Source organism: Podarcis cretensis (genome assembly GCF_951804945.1).
Source record: "Podarcis cretensis genome assembly, chromosome: 2".
Lineage (NCBI taxonomy): Eukaryota > Metazoa > Chordata > Lepidosauria > Squamata > Lacertidae > Podarcis > Podarcis cretensis.
Window position 1 is genome coordinate 908,931 of NC_137171.1, and position 13,872 is coordinate 922,802.

At 45.9% G+C, this 13,872-nt stretch overlaps 1 protein-coding gene across 2 annotated transcripts in view; it reads left to right on the forward strand.

Moving 5' to 3' along the window:
- PIN1 (peptidylprolyl cis/trans isomerase, NIMA-interacting 1) overlaps positions 1-13,872 on the forward strand; it is a 43,478-nt gene that overhangs the window by 27,445 nt on the left and 2,161 nt on the right. For both annotated transcript variants that reach the window (XM_079967882.1, XM_079967883.1), the window contains exon 3: positions 262-369. In XM_079967882.1, the coding sequence (XP_079824008.1) occupies positions 262-369 (108 nt within the window). The remainder of the gene's footprint in view (positions 1-261; positions 370-13,872) is intronic.

A 13,872-nucleotide genomic window follows, 5' to 3' on the forward strand; every position in this document is an offset into this window, starting at 1 on the left:
AACTCAGCAACTTAGGCAGAACTTGATCAATTGCTGCCCTGGGGTCCTTTTGGATATAAATTGAATGATGATGATGATATACCGGTAGTTAAATTGTACCGTTATTAACTGGACACAGGAACCTTGTACACTAACAGTGTTGTAATACACACTGAGATGGTAAACCACTTCTCTGGGCTCTACCCCTTTTGGACAGCAGGTGGGAGCTTTCATGACTCTCTTTTGCCTTGCCTTAGTCTCAAATTGCTCTCTTGTCCACAGGCTACATCCAGAAGATTAAATCTGGGGAAGACTTTGAATCCTTAGCATCACAATTCAGTGACTGCAGCTCAGCCAAGGCAGGAGGAGACCTGGGTGCTTTTGGAAGGGGTGAGTAGAGCAAGGGTTTCACATGGTGCATTGTGTGAACTGCCCTGAGATACTACTATGAAACTTAATCAGTCAACAAATGATAAATACCACTCCCCAAGCAGAGGGAGGTGTTAAAAGGAGGACTGCAAGCCTGCCCCTCTCTGATGAGAGGTTTCTTTCTGCACACACCTTACAAGAAATGGAGTTACTTCAGACACCAAGCCAGTTGGATGCCTTGGAATACAGTGAATCATGAAGTCAGTGATGGTGCTTCAAATCACTCACGTTGTACGCAAGCACTGGGTTATTGGCTCTCCGGTTTGAAGAGGCACACACTGATTGAAAATAGCTCTGTGCTGAGCCTCAGCCGCCTTGGCTAATAACAGTGCAGACCTTGCTGGACAGATGGTGCATTAGGAGGCAGGTTCCCCAGCACAATTGATGTGGCCTTGATAATAGCACTGTAGAGAGAAAGGCCTGCTCCCCCCCCCCGTATGAAATGTGAGGGCCCCTCTCCATTCTCTTGTCCTCAGCCACCGTGGAGGAGGCAGCCTCAGTCCTGAGAGTCCTGGCACGCTGACAGGGAGAGACTCTCCTCAGCACCAGCCACAACTCTTTTATATCCTTCAGGGCTGCTGTTGTTGAGGCCACATGCCCATGGCAGGGACTGCACACCGGTGTTGTGCAGAGCTGATGATGAGCAGAGACAAAAGTGTTCTGGATTAACTCATCTGGAATAAAGATTGCCCTCTTTCAACTGTCAATTTAGATTAGAATTCCCAATCCTATGCTGGCCTACTTAGAAGTAAATCCTGCTGGGTTTGATGGGACTCCTTTCAAACAAACATACAGGGGGATTTTATATTTTTCCTACAACAGACGAATACATCCATTGCCATGGAATACAAGTGAAAGTAATTCCTAAGTGAGAGTAATTCTGACCCTCGTGTGCTGCCCCCACCCACAAGCACATGGCAGAAGTCTCTCAAGTTGTTCTTAAAATTACTGGGGGACAGTGATATACTGCCCCTTCCAATTGTTCTGAAGTTGTATTGCTGGGGGCACATTTTAAAAGCCACACCTTGGCCCATAGCTTCCCACTCCCTGTCTGTTTTTCCACTGCTGTGGTTGCCCTGTGCCATGGCTGGCTTTGCCTTCTTAGGCTCTCCAGTCTGACTTACTAAGGGTTCCCCCTTACCTTGGGGGAAATGCTGCCACTCTCTTTGGCTTGAGTGTCCTCAGAGTAGTTAGCTCTGCCTGCCTGCTGGAAGCCAACCTTGGACACGGTGAGGCTGTTTGCATCCTCCTCTTGCCTGTGCTTGACTTGCTGTGACTATAACAAAGAGAAATGCACAGAGAGGGCACTGTGGTGCTGTGTGCGCATGCTGCTCCAAGTCTCTTATCTGGACTGTGTTGTGGTCATGCTGTGTTGCTGTGCTCTTGAAAGGAATTTGGAGCAGTTTCAGAAGAGAAGGATCCTGGTTAAGTGAACTGGGGTCTCTGGCCTCAAACAAGCTGCTCACAGAAGTTCTTTTGCTATTATTGTGGTGTTCCAGGGCATTGTAGGCTGAGCACTGCATCGTCTGCCCTCTTGCTCCCCAAAGGATCACAGGGAATTGACTGGTCTTTCCCATCTGTTACAACTTAAGGCCTTTCTCTACTTTGTTCCATATGATTAAGCTTTCTGTCTACAGCATCACACCAGCTGAGGCATGGCTTCTTTCCTTCAGCAGGCTTCCACTGTGTGTTTTGTATTAAAGGATACCTGCTCTTTAACGATTTTGCCACGTGGAGGTTGTTCCCCCTCTGTATCGCACCCCCCTGCTGTGTTATACATTTCATTGATCATCTGCCTTTGACTCAGCATCATAGAGCTGGAAGGGATACTATGGGCTATCTAACTTCGCCCCTAGGCATGTGGCCTAAGGCTGCTCGGTCCTGCATTTGTGTGGTTTCATCCTGAAACTGAAGAAATGAGATATCCTCGGTGGGCTGCTTCTGCTATTTCCCCAAGTTCTTCAAGTTTGCCAAAAGAAGCTTGGGGGAAACGAAGTAGTGCCCAGAGGTGACTGGGCAGCTTCTGTTGCTCAGAGGTAGATCTTCAATGCCTTGCACAGCTCTCCTGTCTTTCACGTTTAATACTGCTTATTTTCAGACCTGAGTATGCCATGAATTGTATCCCGTGGTGCTGACAAAAGGCACTTTAATTCACTGGAGCAGGAAGACTGGCTGTTTTTTTAATTCCCCTGACCCCACCCCCACCCCCTGGAGCCCTCCAAAGAGCCTCACAGGTCTCTTAACCATCAATGTGCCTCCAGTCCGCGGATGCAGCTCCCCTTAGGCTTCACACTAAAAGGGGCTGTAGCTCAGGAAGAGGGTACGTTGTTTCTATGGGGACGTCCCTCCCCCACCCCCGCAACCTGCAGCATCTTCCATGAGAAAGGACCACAGGGAGCAGGAATGGGACATACAGGGCCAGGTAGACCAAGAGTTGCCCCTTCAGCACCTGCATCTTCATGTATGCACCAGGAGCAAGGGAAGCAGGTGCACAGGCGTTTGCTTCTTGTAAACGGTACGTTCTGCTTCTGCTCATGACGGGGAAGAGCAGAGACCAATCCTGAGTGCTGGAGCCCTCCAATTTGCCAGTTCTGTTGCGGCCTGAGCTTCTGAAGCCATGCTTGCAGGCTTAAAGGCCTGAAATTGGCTTTAAAAAATGGGTGTTGTGACTGGTGCCATTTTCTGTTCTTGCATGGCACAGTTTCTGGATATTGGGTGGGGAATGACATTGGATTACACTGGACAAGTGAGAGGGATTTAGGATTAAAGAACAACACCGGGGACTATTGAAAGTGATGTAGACAGTGGACCTCATCTATCTATCTATGGTGCTTTTGAGTTCGTATCTTGAAACTGTCCTGCTACTTTTTAAACTTGAAAGATAAGGCTCTGAGAGTCTCAGTGAGCAAGACGAGCCTGTCCGTAGGGTCGCTTGTCCTCAAGGGGCAACTGAACCACCAACACAATAAAATAAATTATATGAAATTTGTTTTGTGTGTCTGTGCATTATTCTGGGGAGTGAGTCCCCAGATTTCAGCAGATTCTCCAAGGGGTCCAGGACCACCACTGATTTCAGAACAGTGAGTCAGTGGACGTTGGCATTCTCCCAGTGATGGCTTTTCAGGAGCACAGCAGGGTGTAAAAGCGTCTCCACAGCAAGTAACCAAGTGACCTGGATAGTCACTTCGCACAGCACACCCTCAGAGCGGGAGGGTGGGTTTCTGTCGGGAGCCTGATGGGAGACGGGTGGCAAGTTATGAGGTCCCTCTGGCCCTGTGTGTTGCCAGTGTCATTTGTGGAAGCACTTCAAGGCCAAGAGGCTGTTTCAGACTCTCTCAGCCCCATTTTGGGAACTGTAACTTTGATGAAGTGGGAGAAGCGTTCTCTGGCTTTTGACAAAGTTGAAAGAAAAATGCCCAGCTCCAAGACTTCGGTGGTCATGGAAAGGAGTCCCATCTTTGAATAGTGCCAATTTACTGGGGGGTGGGGGGAGCCCCTGGCTTCACCCAGGATAGATTTATATAGCCAAAGCTCTTGTGGGCATCTCCCAATGCCATAATCCCTAATAGGGTTGAAAAATGCCTTGGAAAATCTGGATGTATGGCAGCCCACGTTGCTAAAAAAAGCATTTTTTTGTGATTTTTGTCTAAAAAGTTCAACAACTTCTTTTCTGCCTTGCCTGTCTAGCATTGGTTTGTGTTTGTTTAGCTGCTAGCCAAGGCACTGCTAGCTTTATCTAGCCAAAACTTCTTGTCAGGAATCCGAAGTCTTGATTTGCATGGAGACACTGTTTTATGTGCTCTTCATCTTCATTTCCATGCAGGGCGCTGTTTTGACGACAAATGGCAAGAATTTCTTCCTCAGTCAAATATTTCCTGTTTTTTTTAAAAAAGAAAAAGAAAAAAGGATGGTTACTAATATTGGCACATTATGGATTGGGAAGTAATGAAACAGCCATAAATCTTGGGCTGCTGGTGACGGGTTGTTTGGTCTCATTTAGGAACTGTCAGCTCAGGCATAATCCTGGGTGATTTACAGAGGGAGATGCTTTTAGATATGCAGCGAAGCTGCTGAAGTCCCTTTTGTCCACTGGGTGGCACTAATGGCACAAGCAGCTGGTCTGCTCTTCCCAGGCAGCACTGCCAGTCTCCTTCTCCTTATGCATTTTGGGGGGCTGCAAACCATAATTTATGAGAGCTATGAATTCTGGTTACGTTTAGAGATGGAACGGCTCAAGCATTCCAATTTATCTTCTTCAAAAAATATTCCAGGTAATTGACGTTTCCTCTTTTGGCTTTATTGAAGCCCAGGCTGGGAGGCTAAACCTGTTTTTCCTCATTCTGAAATGAAGATTTCTTGGCTTGAGAGTGAAATTGGCTTTTAAAAAGATCAAGTTGGGGAAGGGTTGGAATGGGGCAGAGGAATGTGCATTCTTAGAGGCAAAAGGAATCTCTCTCTCTCTCTCTCTCACACGCGCGCGCGCACACACACACACACACACACACACCAGACTTGTTTGTCCATGGGTATGCAGCACCCTGGAAGCATTCTAAGGACCACCTCCTTGCCAGCCAACCATGATCCCCCATGTCTTGCACTTGGGCTCCACCCTCCCCACCTGTTAGAGGAGCACCACTTCTTCCTGACAATTCTGTTGCATCCTCTGGCTATGCTACTTCATTTCTCGGTGCCACCAGCAGTCTGAGACCCCAGCCTGGCACCATAGCTTTTCCATAAGCCTTTTGCTGGTAAAACATCTTCTAACTGCACTTGTGGAAGACAATGGGCCGAAGCTGTAATGACTAATCCTGGAAGAGGAAGTTCAGAGCTGCAGCCGGAAGAAAAGGCTGTGGATTTAAAGCCTAAAGTAAAGTATATAAATTGCACCCAGCTGCCTCAGAGGCGTGATGCGTCCGCAATGCATGGCCCTGTGCAGAGCCTGCAAAGAGATTAGTATATCACCCAAATGTCTTCCATCTCAAAAAGAAAAAAAGAGAGACAAACAAGAAAAAGCCCTTCAAAGATTCATCTGTCAGATGGTCATTTAGCTTTCTGTGCCCATCTCATTCCTTCCGCAGTGGACTTACAAGGGTCGTAAACTTACATGAGATTTACTTGGCCTTTTCTCACCTGATCCCTGTCATGTTGGGCATCTCAAAACAGCAAGTGTTCGTGAAGGCTGTCGGTGCTGAGATCAGGCAACAGAACATCCTCCTCCCTGCCCTCTCCTTCCTCTTGACTCTGGGCATGCAAGTCTGCTGTGAGCGGTGCCCTTTTCTCAAAGTTCAAAGTTAGTTTTATTGCGGCAAAAGCCAGCGACACAGAACACCACAAGGTCAAACAAAAGGAAATCAGCAACAACATAAAAAAAAAAAAATACACAAGGGAACTTTGCAGTGTGCCATTCAACAAAAAAGATTTACACTTCCTGATTGCTAGAGTGCAAAATTTGGCCACCTCATATGATATTGAGCTTGAGGAATCTTCCTGAAGGTATTTTTGTAGAATTTCGGGGGAGGATTCCAAATAATGTTGTAAGGGTATAAATTTTGATAAAAGCGGCAAAATAAGTTGAACTCGTTCTTCACTATAGAATTCGCAAAATAGAAGGATGTGAGTGACAGATTCTACCTTATTAGACATACAGGGGCAGAGACGCGCATGCATTGGTGCCCGCGTAAATTTGCCATACAGCACTGCTGAGGGCATTGTCTCAAAGCGGGCTCTGGAGAAAGCCCATCTATAAACTTCGTTAGTGATGTTAGTTAAGTAAGGGGCAGCTGCAAAATTAGACTAAGCTTTTAAACATCTATACGTCTCCGGGAGTAGGGCGTCTTCTTGTTGTAATTCGACATCGTAGAGTCTCTGAGTGATAATTACTTTTGCCTTGTTCAGAGTTCCAATAAGAAGATTTTCAGGGTTTAGGCCAATTTGTTTGATCTTGTTAGTTATTTGCATAAGCCAAGGAGGATAGGGAACTGCGGCCAGGAGGTAAGGTGACAGTCCCTTAGGATTGTAATGGATTTTCAGCCAGAGGAATATTGCTTGCTCCCAGACTTTTAGTTCCACTCTGGGCAGTCCTGCCTCTTGCCTTAAGACTGCATTAGGTGTACACTTTGGGGTAGCAAATAATGATCTTAAAAATTTTGATTGTACTGTTTCAAGGGTCTTAAGGTTGGCAGAAAGGCTAATTTGAGAGCCATACCGGAGTTGGGCTAAAGATTTTGCCTGGAAAACTTTAAGGGCCATCGGGAGGAAGCCAGCTCCTTTCCTTCTGAATAATCTAAGGGTGGCATTTGCACTTCTTCCTGCTGATATAGCTGATGTGGTCAGGTGTGTTGACAATTTGGCATTATAAGAGAAAGTAATGCCTAGGTATTGGAAGATCTTAGTCTGTTCAATGGCGTTTCCCTTTACGCTCCAATTATCTTTCCTGAAGGAGCGGTTAAAATGTACAATTTTGGTTTTGGCAAAGTTAATTGTTAACAGCTCAGTGTTACATTGGTCACTAAACTTTCCTAAGGCACGTTTCAGACCCACTTTGGTTTGAGAGAGAAGAACATCGTCATCCACATACATTAAAACTGGTACTTTTCTGCCTTTAGAGAACACGGGGGGGATGGGTTTCAATTTCACGGCAACATGTGACCAGGGAGTTAACATAGATGTTAAATAAAAATGGGGCTAATAGACATCCTTGTCTAACTCCTCTATGGACTGGGATTTCTCTAGAGAGTCTGCCGTCCTGTGCGAGTCTTATCTGGAGGGTATTGTTCTCATGAAGCTTAATCATCAGAAGTAATAACCTTCTGTTAATATCCATATTGGCCAGTTTGGCCCAGAGCCTACCCCTGGATACAGAATCAAATGCTGCCTTTAGGTCCACAAAGGCCGCATACAGTGACTTTTTCCAATGTTTCACATACTTATAAACAAAATAATCTAACACTAAGCAGTGATCAATGGTGGAACGTCCAGATGTACCGTATTTTTCGCTCTATAACACGCACCTGACCATAACACGCACATAGTTTTTAGAGGAGGAAAACAAGAAAAAAATATTCTAAACGAAACAGTGGATGTATGATTTTTGTGGTTCATGCTTTGGCCACAGACATGTGATCTGACGGTGAGTTTGGGGTAGCCCAATGCAAAAATCCTGAGGATCCATGTGGATCCATGCTTTGTAACCACGTTTTTGCGCCATTGCGGCCCCATGAAACAGTGGGTGCATGTGCTTTTTGGTGCAGGCTGTAGCCATGGATATGCTATGTGATCTGATGGTGAATTTGGGGTGACCTAGTGCAAAAATCCTGAGGATCCGTGTGGATCCGTGCTTTGTAACCACGTTTTAAGTGGGGAGGGAAGGAAAAGAACTCAAGGGACAAGGAGCACGCATGGGGTGGGTGGAAAAGGATGCTGCTAATAATGCAGGAGAGGCTCCTCTCCGGCTTTGCTCCTTTAGAACAAGCAGGCGCTGCGTCTCTCCCTCCTCCCTGGCAAGGAAACCATGATAGTAACCACTCTGAGACAAATCAAGAAAAATTGCGACCAACACTCTCCCCCAACAAGCGCAGTGAGGTCAAAACACACACACACGCAGAGAGAGAACTGGCCCTAAAGTCTCAGGGCGCTGGAAGTCGCAGGGCCCTGGGGGAGTGAACGGGAAGCAGGAGGAGGAGAAGGAGCCCTCTTTCTCACACACACAGACACACAGAGTGTCAATTCTAAAGTCGGAGGCAGAGGGCAGGGAGGGAGAGGGCAGGGAGAGTGAACGGGAAGCAGGAGGAGGAGAAGGAGCCCTCTCTCTCACACACACAGACACACAGAGTGTCAATTCTAAAGTCGGAGGCAGAGGGCAGGGAGGGAGAGGGCAGGGAGAGTGAACGGGAAGCAGGAGGAGGAGAAGGAGCCCTCTTTCTCACACACACAGACACACAGAGTGTCAATTCTAAAGTCGGAGGCAGAGGGCAGGGAGAGTGAACGGGAAGCAGGAGGAGGAGAAGGAGCCCTCTCTCTCACACACATAGACACACAGAGTGTCAATTCTAAAGTCGGAGGCAGAGCGCAGGGGCGCAGGGAGAGTGAACGGGAAGCAGGAGGAGGAGAAGGAGCCCTCTCTCACACAGAGACACACAGAGTGTCAATTCTAAAGTTGGAGGGAGAGCGCAGGGGCGCAGGGAGAGTGAACGGGAAGCAGGAGGAGGAGAACGATAGCTCAAGCACACACACACACACAGTGGCTAATCCAAAATCGGACAGCAAAAAACTGCAGGCAGGGACAGAGAGCACGGGGTTGTTTTAAAGCTCTGCTTCTCTCCCTCCTCCCGGCTAGGTTGGCTGAAAAGCTTTGCTGCTACTTAGCAGCTCAGTGGGGAGGAGAGAGGAACATAGAGGACGGGGTTGTTTTAAAGCAGCCAAGCCCGCTCTGCTTCTCTCCCTCCTCCCCGGCTAGGCTCGCTGACAGGAGCCGCTTACACCCGCTTTACTGTTTCAAAGCGAGCCACGGACTGCTCACAACTGCAGCAGATTCCCCCGCCATCTGTAGGCATTCGCTCCATAACACGCACAGACATTTCCCCTTACTTTCTAGGAGGAAAAATCTGCGTGTTATGGAGCGAAATTTACGGTAAATCCTGCTTGTTCAATTTCTAGCAAATCATTATGGTCTAGCCATTCACACAGTTTTAGGCATAGGTGTTTTGTACAAAGTTTGCAGATCACATTCAGAAGACTAATTGGTCTATAATTAGATGGATCAGAGGGGTTGCCCTTTTTAAATATAGGAACAATTATAGCCAGTCCCCAATCTTTAGGTATTTCAGTTGTCTTATCTATATATGAAAATAGATTTGCAAGAACCGGGGCCCACCAGTTTATTTGCGCTTTCAGAAGTTCAGCAACAATGAAATCACTTCCTGGGGCTTTGGCAGATTTCATTTGTAGAATTAACGAAGTGATTTCAGTTTCAGATGTTGGGGGCCATGGTGTATCATTATCTAAAGAGATGTTAAGCAGCACAGGAGGTCGATGTTCCCTAAACAGCACTTTATAGTGCTCTTCCCATGAGTTTGCAGGGATTATTGTGCCCTCGTTAGGAGCTTTGGTTTGACTGGAGATAATTTTCCAGAATTTGGTATTGTCTTTTTCTATTGATGCTTTTATGAGGGCCTGCCAGATGAGAGAGTCTGCAGTTCTTTTTTTGGTTTTTAGTAACTCTTTGTAGTTCTTTTTTTTAACTTGTAACTCTAATTTAGTAATGGGGTTAGGATTCTGCTGGAAGACCTTAAAGCATTCCCTGAGTATAAGTTTTGCCTGGATGCATTCGCGGTCAAACCATTTTTTGTTGGTAGGGAACTCATTGTGGCTAGATCTCCTGAGTCTTGACAATAACAATTCGAGGTTTCAGATTAATGTATTATAATGGTCAATTGGGGAGGTCTCTTCAATATCGTTGGAGGTCAGATCAGCCCAGAGGAGTTGACCTTCCACTGATTGTGTCCAAATGTTGTTATTAACATAAGGGGACCATTTAATTCTGGATCTGCCTATTTGTTGTAAAACATTAGGATCAGGTGTCTGTGGGGCGAGCCCACATCTAGAGAGTTCCCAAAATTCAGTCCTTTTAAGATTTAGGGGTAGATGGTCACTTTCGTTTCTTATATCTACAGTAAATTCAATATGTTCATCAAAGAGTTCTTGGGAGACAAGAATGTAGTCAATAACAGAATGCCTTAAGCCTGACCAATAAGTAAATTGGCCAGGGCAGTCTCCTGAGGAGAGGCCGTTTAAAATAACAAGGTTTAATCTAAGTGCCATTAGAAAAAGACATGTACCAGCAAAATTGGTAATTGGGTCAAGTGAATGACGCCTGAATAGGGGCCAGTGTTCACCATTAGCATTTAGGGGACCCATTCCGCTTTCGTTGATTAGCTGTTCGTCTGAATGGCCTAACCTTGCATTAAAGTCCCCACCAATAATTAAGGAGGCAGAGGGAAACTTATTTGAGTCAAGGAGAATGCAGTCTTCCAGTTCGTTCCAGATGTTTTTAAGATCAGTTTGTTTCATAAGTGGGTGAATATAAACATAGATGCATATGATCTTAAAGTGGGTAGAGAATATTTTAACAGCCAGAATCCATTTTTTATCGATTTTCAATTGGGTAGGGGAGGTTCCTAGGTCTGTCGATACGAAGGTGCTCAGACCTCCCGCCGGTCTTCCTCCTTTTGGGCCGATTGAGGCACAGGAATGGAAAGCAAAATAATTGTGTAGTTCGAAAGGATTTTGCATCCAGGTTTCTTGGAGTAGGATGATCTTAAACTGTGATACGTAGGTTAGAACGTCTTTGTCCATTGTTTTTGATTGCCATCCAGCAACGTTCCAGGATAGTAATAGAGGTGAGAGTCATTTTGTCTCTTCAATAGCATCTAGGGCTTTCCCAGAGTCGTGGAAGATGCATCCATTGGATGGTGAAGTCTTCGGTAATGTGATTAGGGGCGCCACAGAGATTTCAGCGTGGATTTCAGTTGGGCAGAGTAGGGGTGTGTGTTCTGACGTGACCTGAGGAGTTTCATATCCCATTTTTCGCTCCAAGTTAAGTGGAGTATTTGCCTCATTTGTGGGCGCTAGCTCTTCAGAGTTGCGAAGATAGAGTAATAACTCATCTAGTCTGTCCGTTATCTCTGTTTGTTCGGCTTTTGGCAGATGGGAGAAGGAAACAAGTAACTCCTGCTCCATCGAATTCTCTAGATGATTAGCCTTTGATAGAAGGGGAATGGGGGTCTCTGTCCAACTAATTAAGTCTGAGGGTGGAGATGTGGAGCTCGTAGTAGATGGGGAGCCCTCATTTTTAGTTGCTTTCCTTTTAGCTGGAGAGTAGGGTAAAAGAGGGCAAATCTTAGTGTTGATAAAAACTCTTGTAATAAAAATTCCATAGTTAGTCAGGGAGCTTCGTAGGGACATCATATAGGTTGGAAACTTTTTAGATTCGAGGTGAGCAGTATCCTCTGCATGTGTGGCTTGCTGTAAATGTGGACAGTGGATTTCAGATCGATGGAAAGGGGATTTACGCCCAAAAGTTCAGCTAGATGCCTTCTTGCGACATGTATGGACGACCAGTTAACAACCTGACCTTTGAAGGGGAGGATAATTAGACAAAGTCTAGTGGCTTGCAGTGAAAGATTATAGGAAGATATGGAGTGTAGTTCTTCCATAGTTTGTTCATTTTCAAATTTGCAGCCAGTCTGTGAAGTTGAGCGCAGTAGGACAGGTGCTCTGGGTGTTGGTTCGGCCCTATCCTCCGGTGAGGCATCTACGGGTCTGACATTAGCTTTTGGGGATACAAAGGATACAATCTTCTCTAAGGAGCCTTTGATGTCTCTTATATATTTAAAGATATAGTCCACGGTTTTAGCCATTAGGTCTAACGTGGTAGAGTGTTCAAATAGTAATTCAGAGAGATGGTTTTCTTGTTCTCTGATGCAGTCTTCCGCCTGAGTGGGCATAGTTGGAACCTTTTTAGGACCCTTTGGTCTCGTGATGGTGTTGCTTGAGGGGTTAGTGGGTTGTTTAGCAGATAGTTCCTTCGGTGAAGTTTCCTTGTCAGTTATCTCTGCTAGTGGATAGAAGCTATTCGAAGTTGGTATATTAAAAGTATCCTTTGTTTTTCCATAAAAGAATTCACTGATTTTGGTTTGCTTAGTGAGGGGCAAACATGCCATTTCCTCTAAGTCCTCAGGTTCTCTGCAGCGTTTTCCCACCCCCCTCCTCGCATCAGCGGGGCTGTCAAATTGCTGAGTCATCTCTCTCTTTACCTCACTCTTCTATCTTCCCTAGGTATTTCAAAGAGTCGAGGGAGTATTTTCCTTGAAAGTATCCTATTCAAGGGGGAGTAATGTGCCAAGGGTTACTGACACAACACTAAATTATGCTCCGTCTGTGCCTTCAAACTTGTGGTGGAAACAGCCCATGAATCTTCCTGTAAACTCTTCGCAATGTGATAAGATAGTCAATTCAGCTTTAAACTTCCAAGAAGAGTCAGGAGTACAGAAAGTGAGATAGAATGTGGTGGGATGCTTAGATTTATCTAAGGTCAATGTTCATTAAAATAGTCTTTAAAAGGAGTAAGAAAGAATAAAAAGATAAAATCAACGAGCTCACGTTAGTAGAGTGCTGGCCCTTTTCTGTAGTTAAAAGCCTCATTGTTTTGAGCTGGGAGCCGCAGACTTCTGGACCGCCTTAAATTGGATGCAGAAGACGCTTGCTCTTCTGGTCTGCTGCATCAGCTTGGGAGCTGGCTTTCTTACCCAAGCATTTCGTGAGCTGTTGCTGTAAAATGAACTCCCTGGCATCTGGGTTGTTGCAGGGCAGCATTTGCAGAAGTTGGGTCCAAAAAGCAGGCCTTGGGCCTGATCTGGGGCTGTTCACAGAGAGGCCTACAAAAGAAATTGGACAGGGAGGAGCAGTTGTCAAGGAGGGTGGAAGCACAGAGCAAGAGCCATTTGAGGGAACTATCCTGGGACCAGTCTTAGCCCTCCTTCCTTTTTTCTGCTGTCAAATGGGGACCAATGGGGGTCTGGGCAAGCAGGAGAATCTCAAGTAAGATCATTTCTCCCTGGAATCCATTGAACAGCTGTCATGGCTACGTCCAGGGCATCCAGTTTCCAAGGGCACTTGAGCAGAGTGACATTCTGACTCAAATGCTCCATCTGTACAGCAGAGGGGCACCCTCTTCCAGGCTGCTGTTGCAACCTAGCGGTTTGAGTCAACCCTGTGCAAGGAGCTGTACAGGGTTAAGAGTCCTTTGTCTAGAGGGCTTGTTGCACAACGCAGGGGTGTGTGAGAGGGAGGAGGGGGGGAGGCATGGCCTACAAGAGGTACATCTGGCACCTTAATTGTCCAGGTTTTGTCATATGTTGACGACTCACCTCTTTACCCTTTCCTTTGATGCTTGAGATAAGTATTTTTGAGACCCACCCTGTTCTTGTGATTGCAGTTTGTTTCCAACTCTTAGTAATGTTTTATATGGTTGCGACCCTCCTGGGACGTTATGGTGAAGGGCTGGTAATAAATCAAATGGTTGATTTTTATATATAAATGTTGCTGAATGAGGTGGTAGGATAAACTGTGGAAGGGGAGGGGGTAAATCAATTTTTAAGATCCTCTCCTATTAAAACAAAAACAAAAAAACACACCTCTGCAGCTAATTGGCACAACAGGAAGAAGATGAGATTAGAAGCTTCTTACCTGATGTACTAGTTTTCTACTTGTAGGAAGCCTTGTTCATTGGCAAGTTTTTATGCAGGGAGAGCATTCAAACATAGAATCCCCCACCTGCCATCCCATTTGGTGCACTCCATCCTGACCCTTTATCTCCCCCTCATTTTGCTCTCTTTGTGGACCATCCTGACTGTGAGTAACAAGGAGAGATTGGGTAGCAAAGGAGGTGCACATAAAGGAGGACAG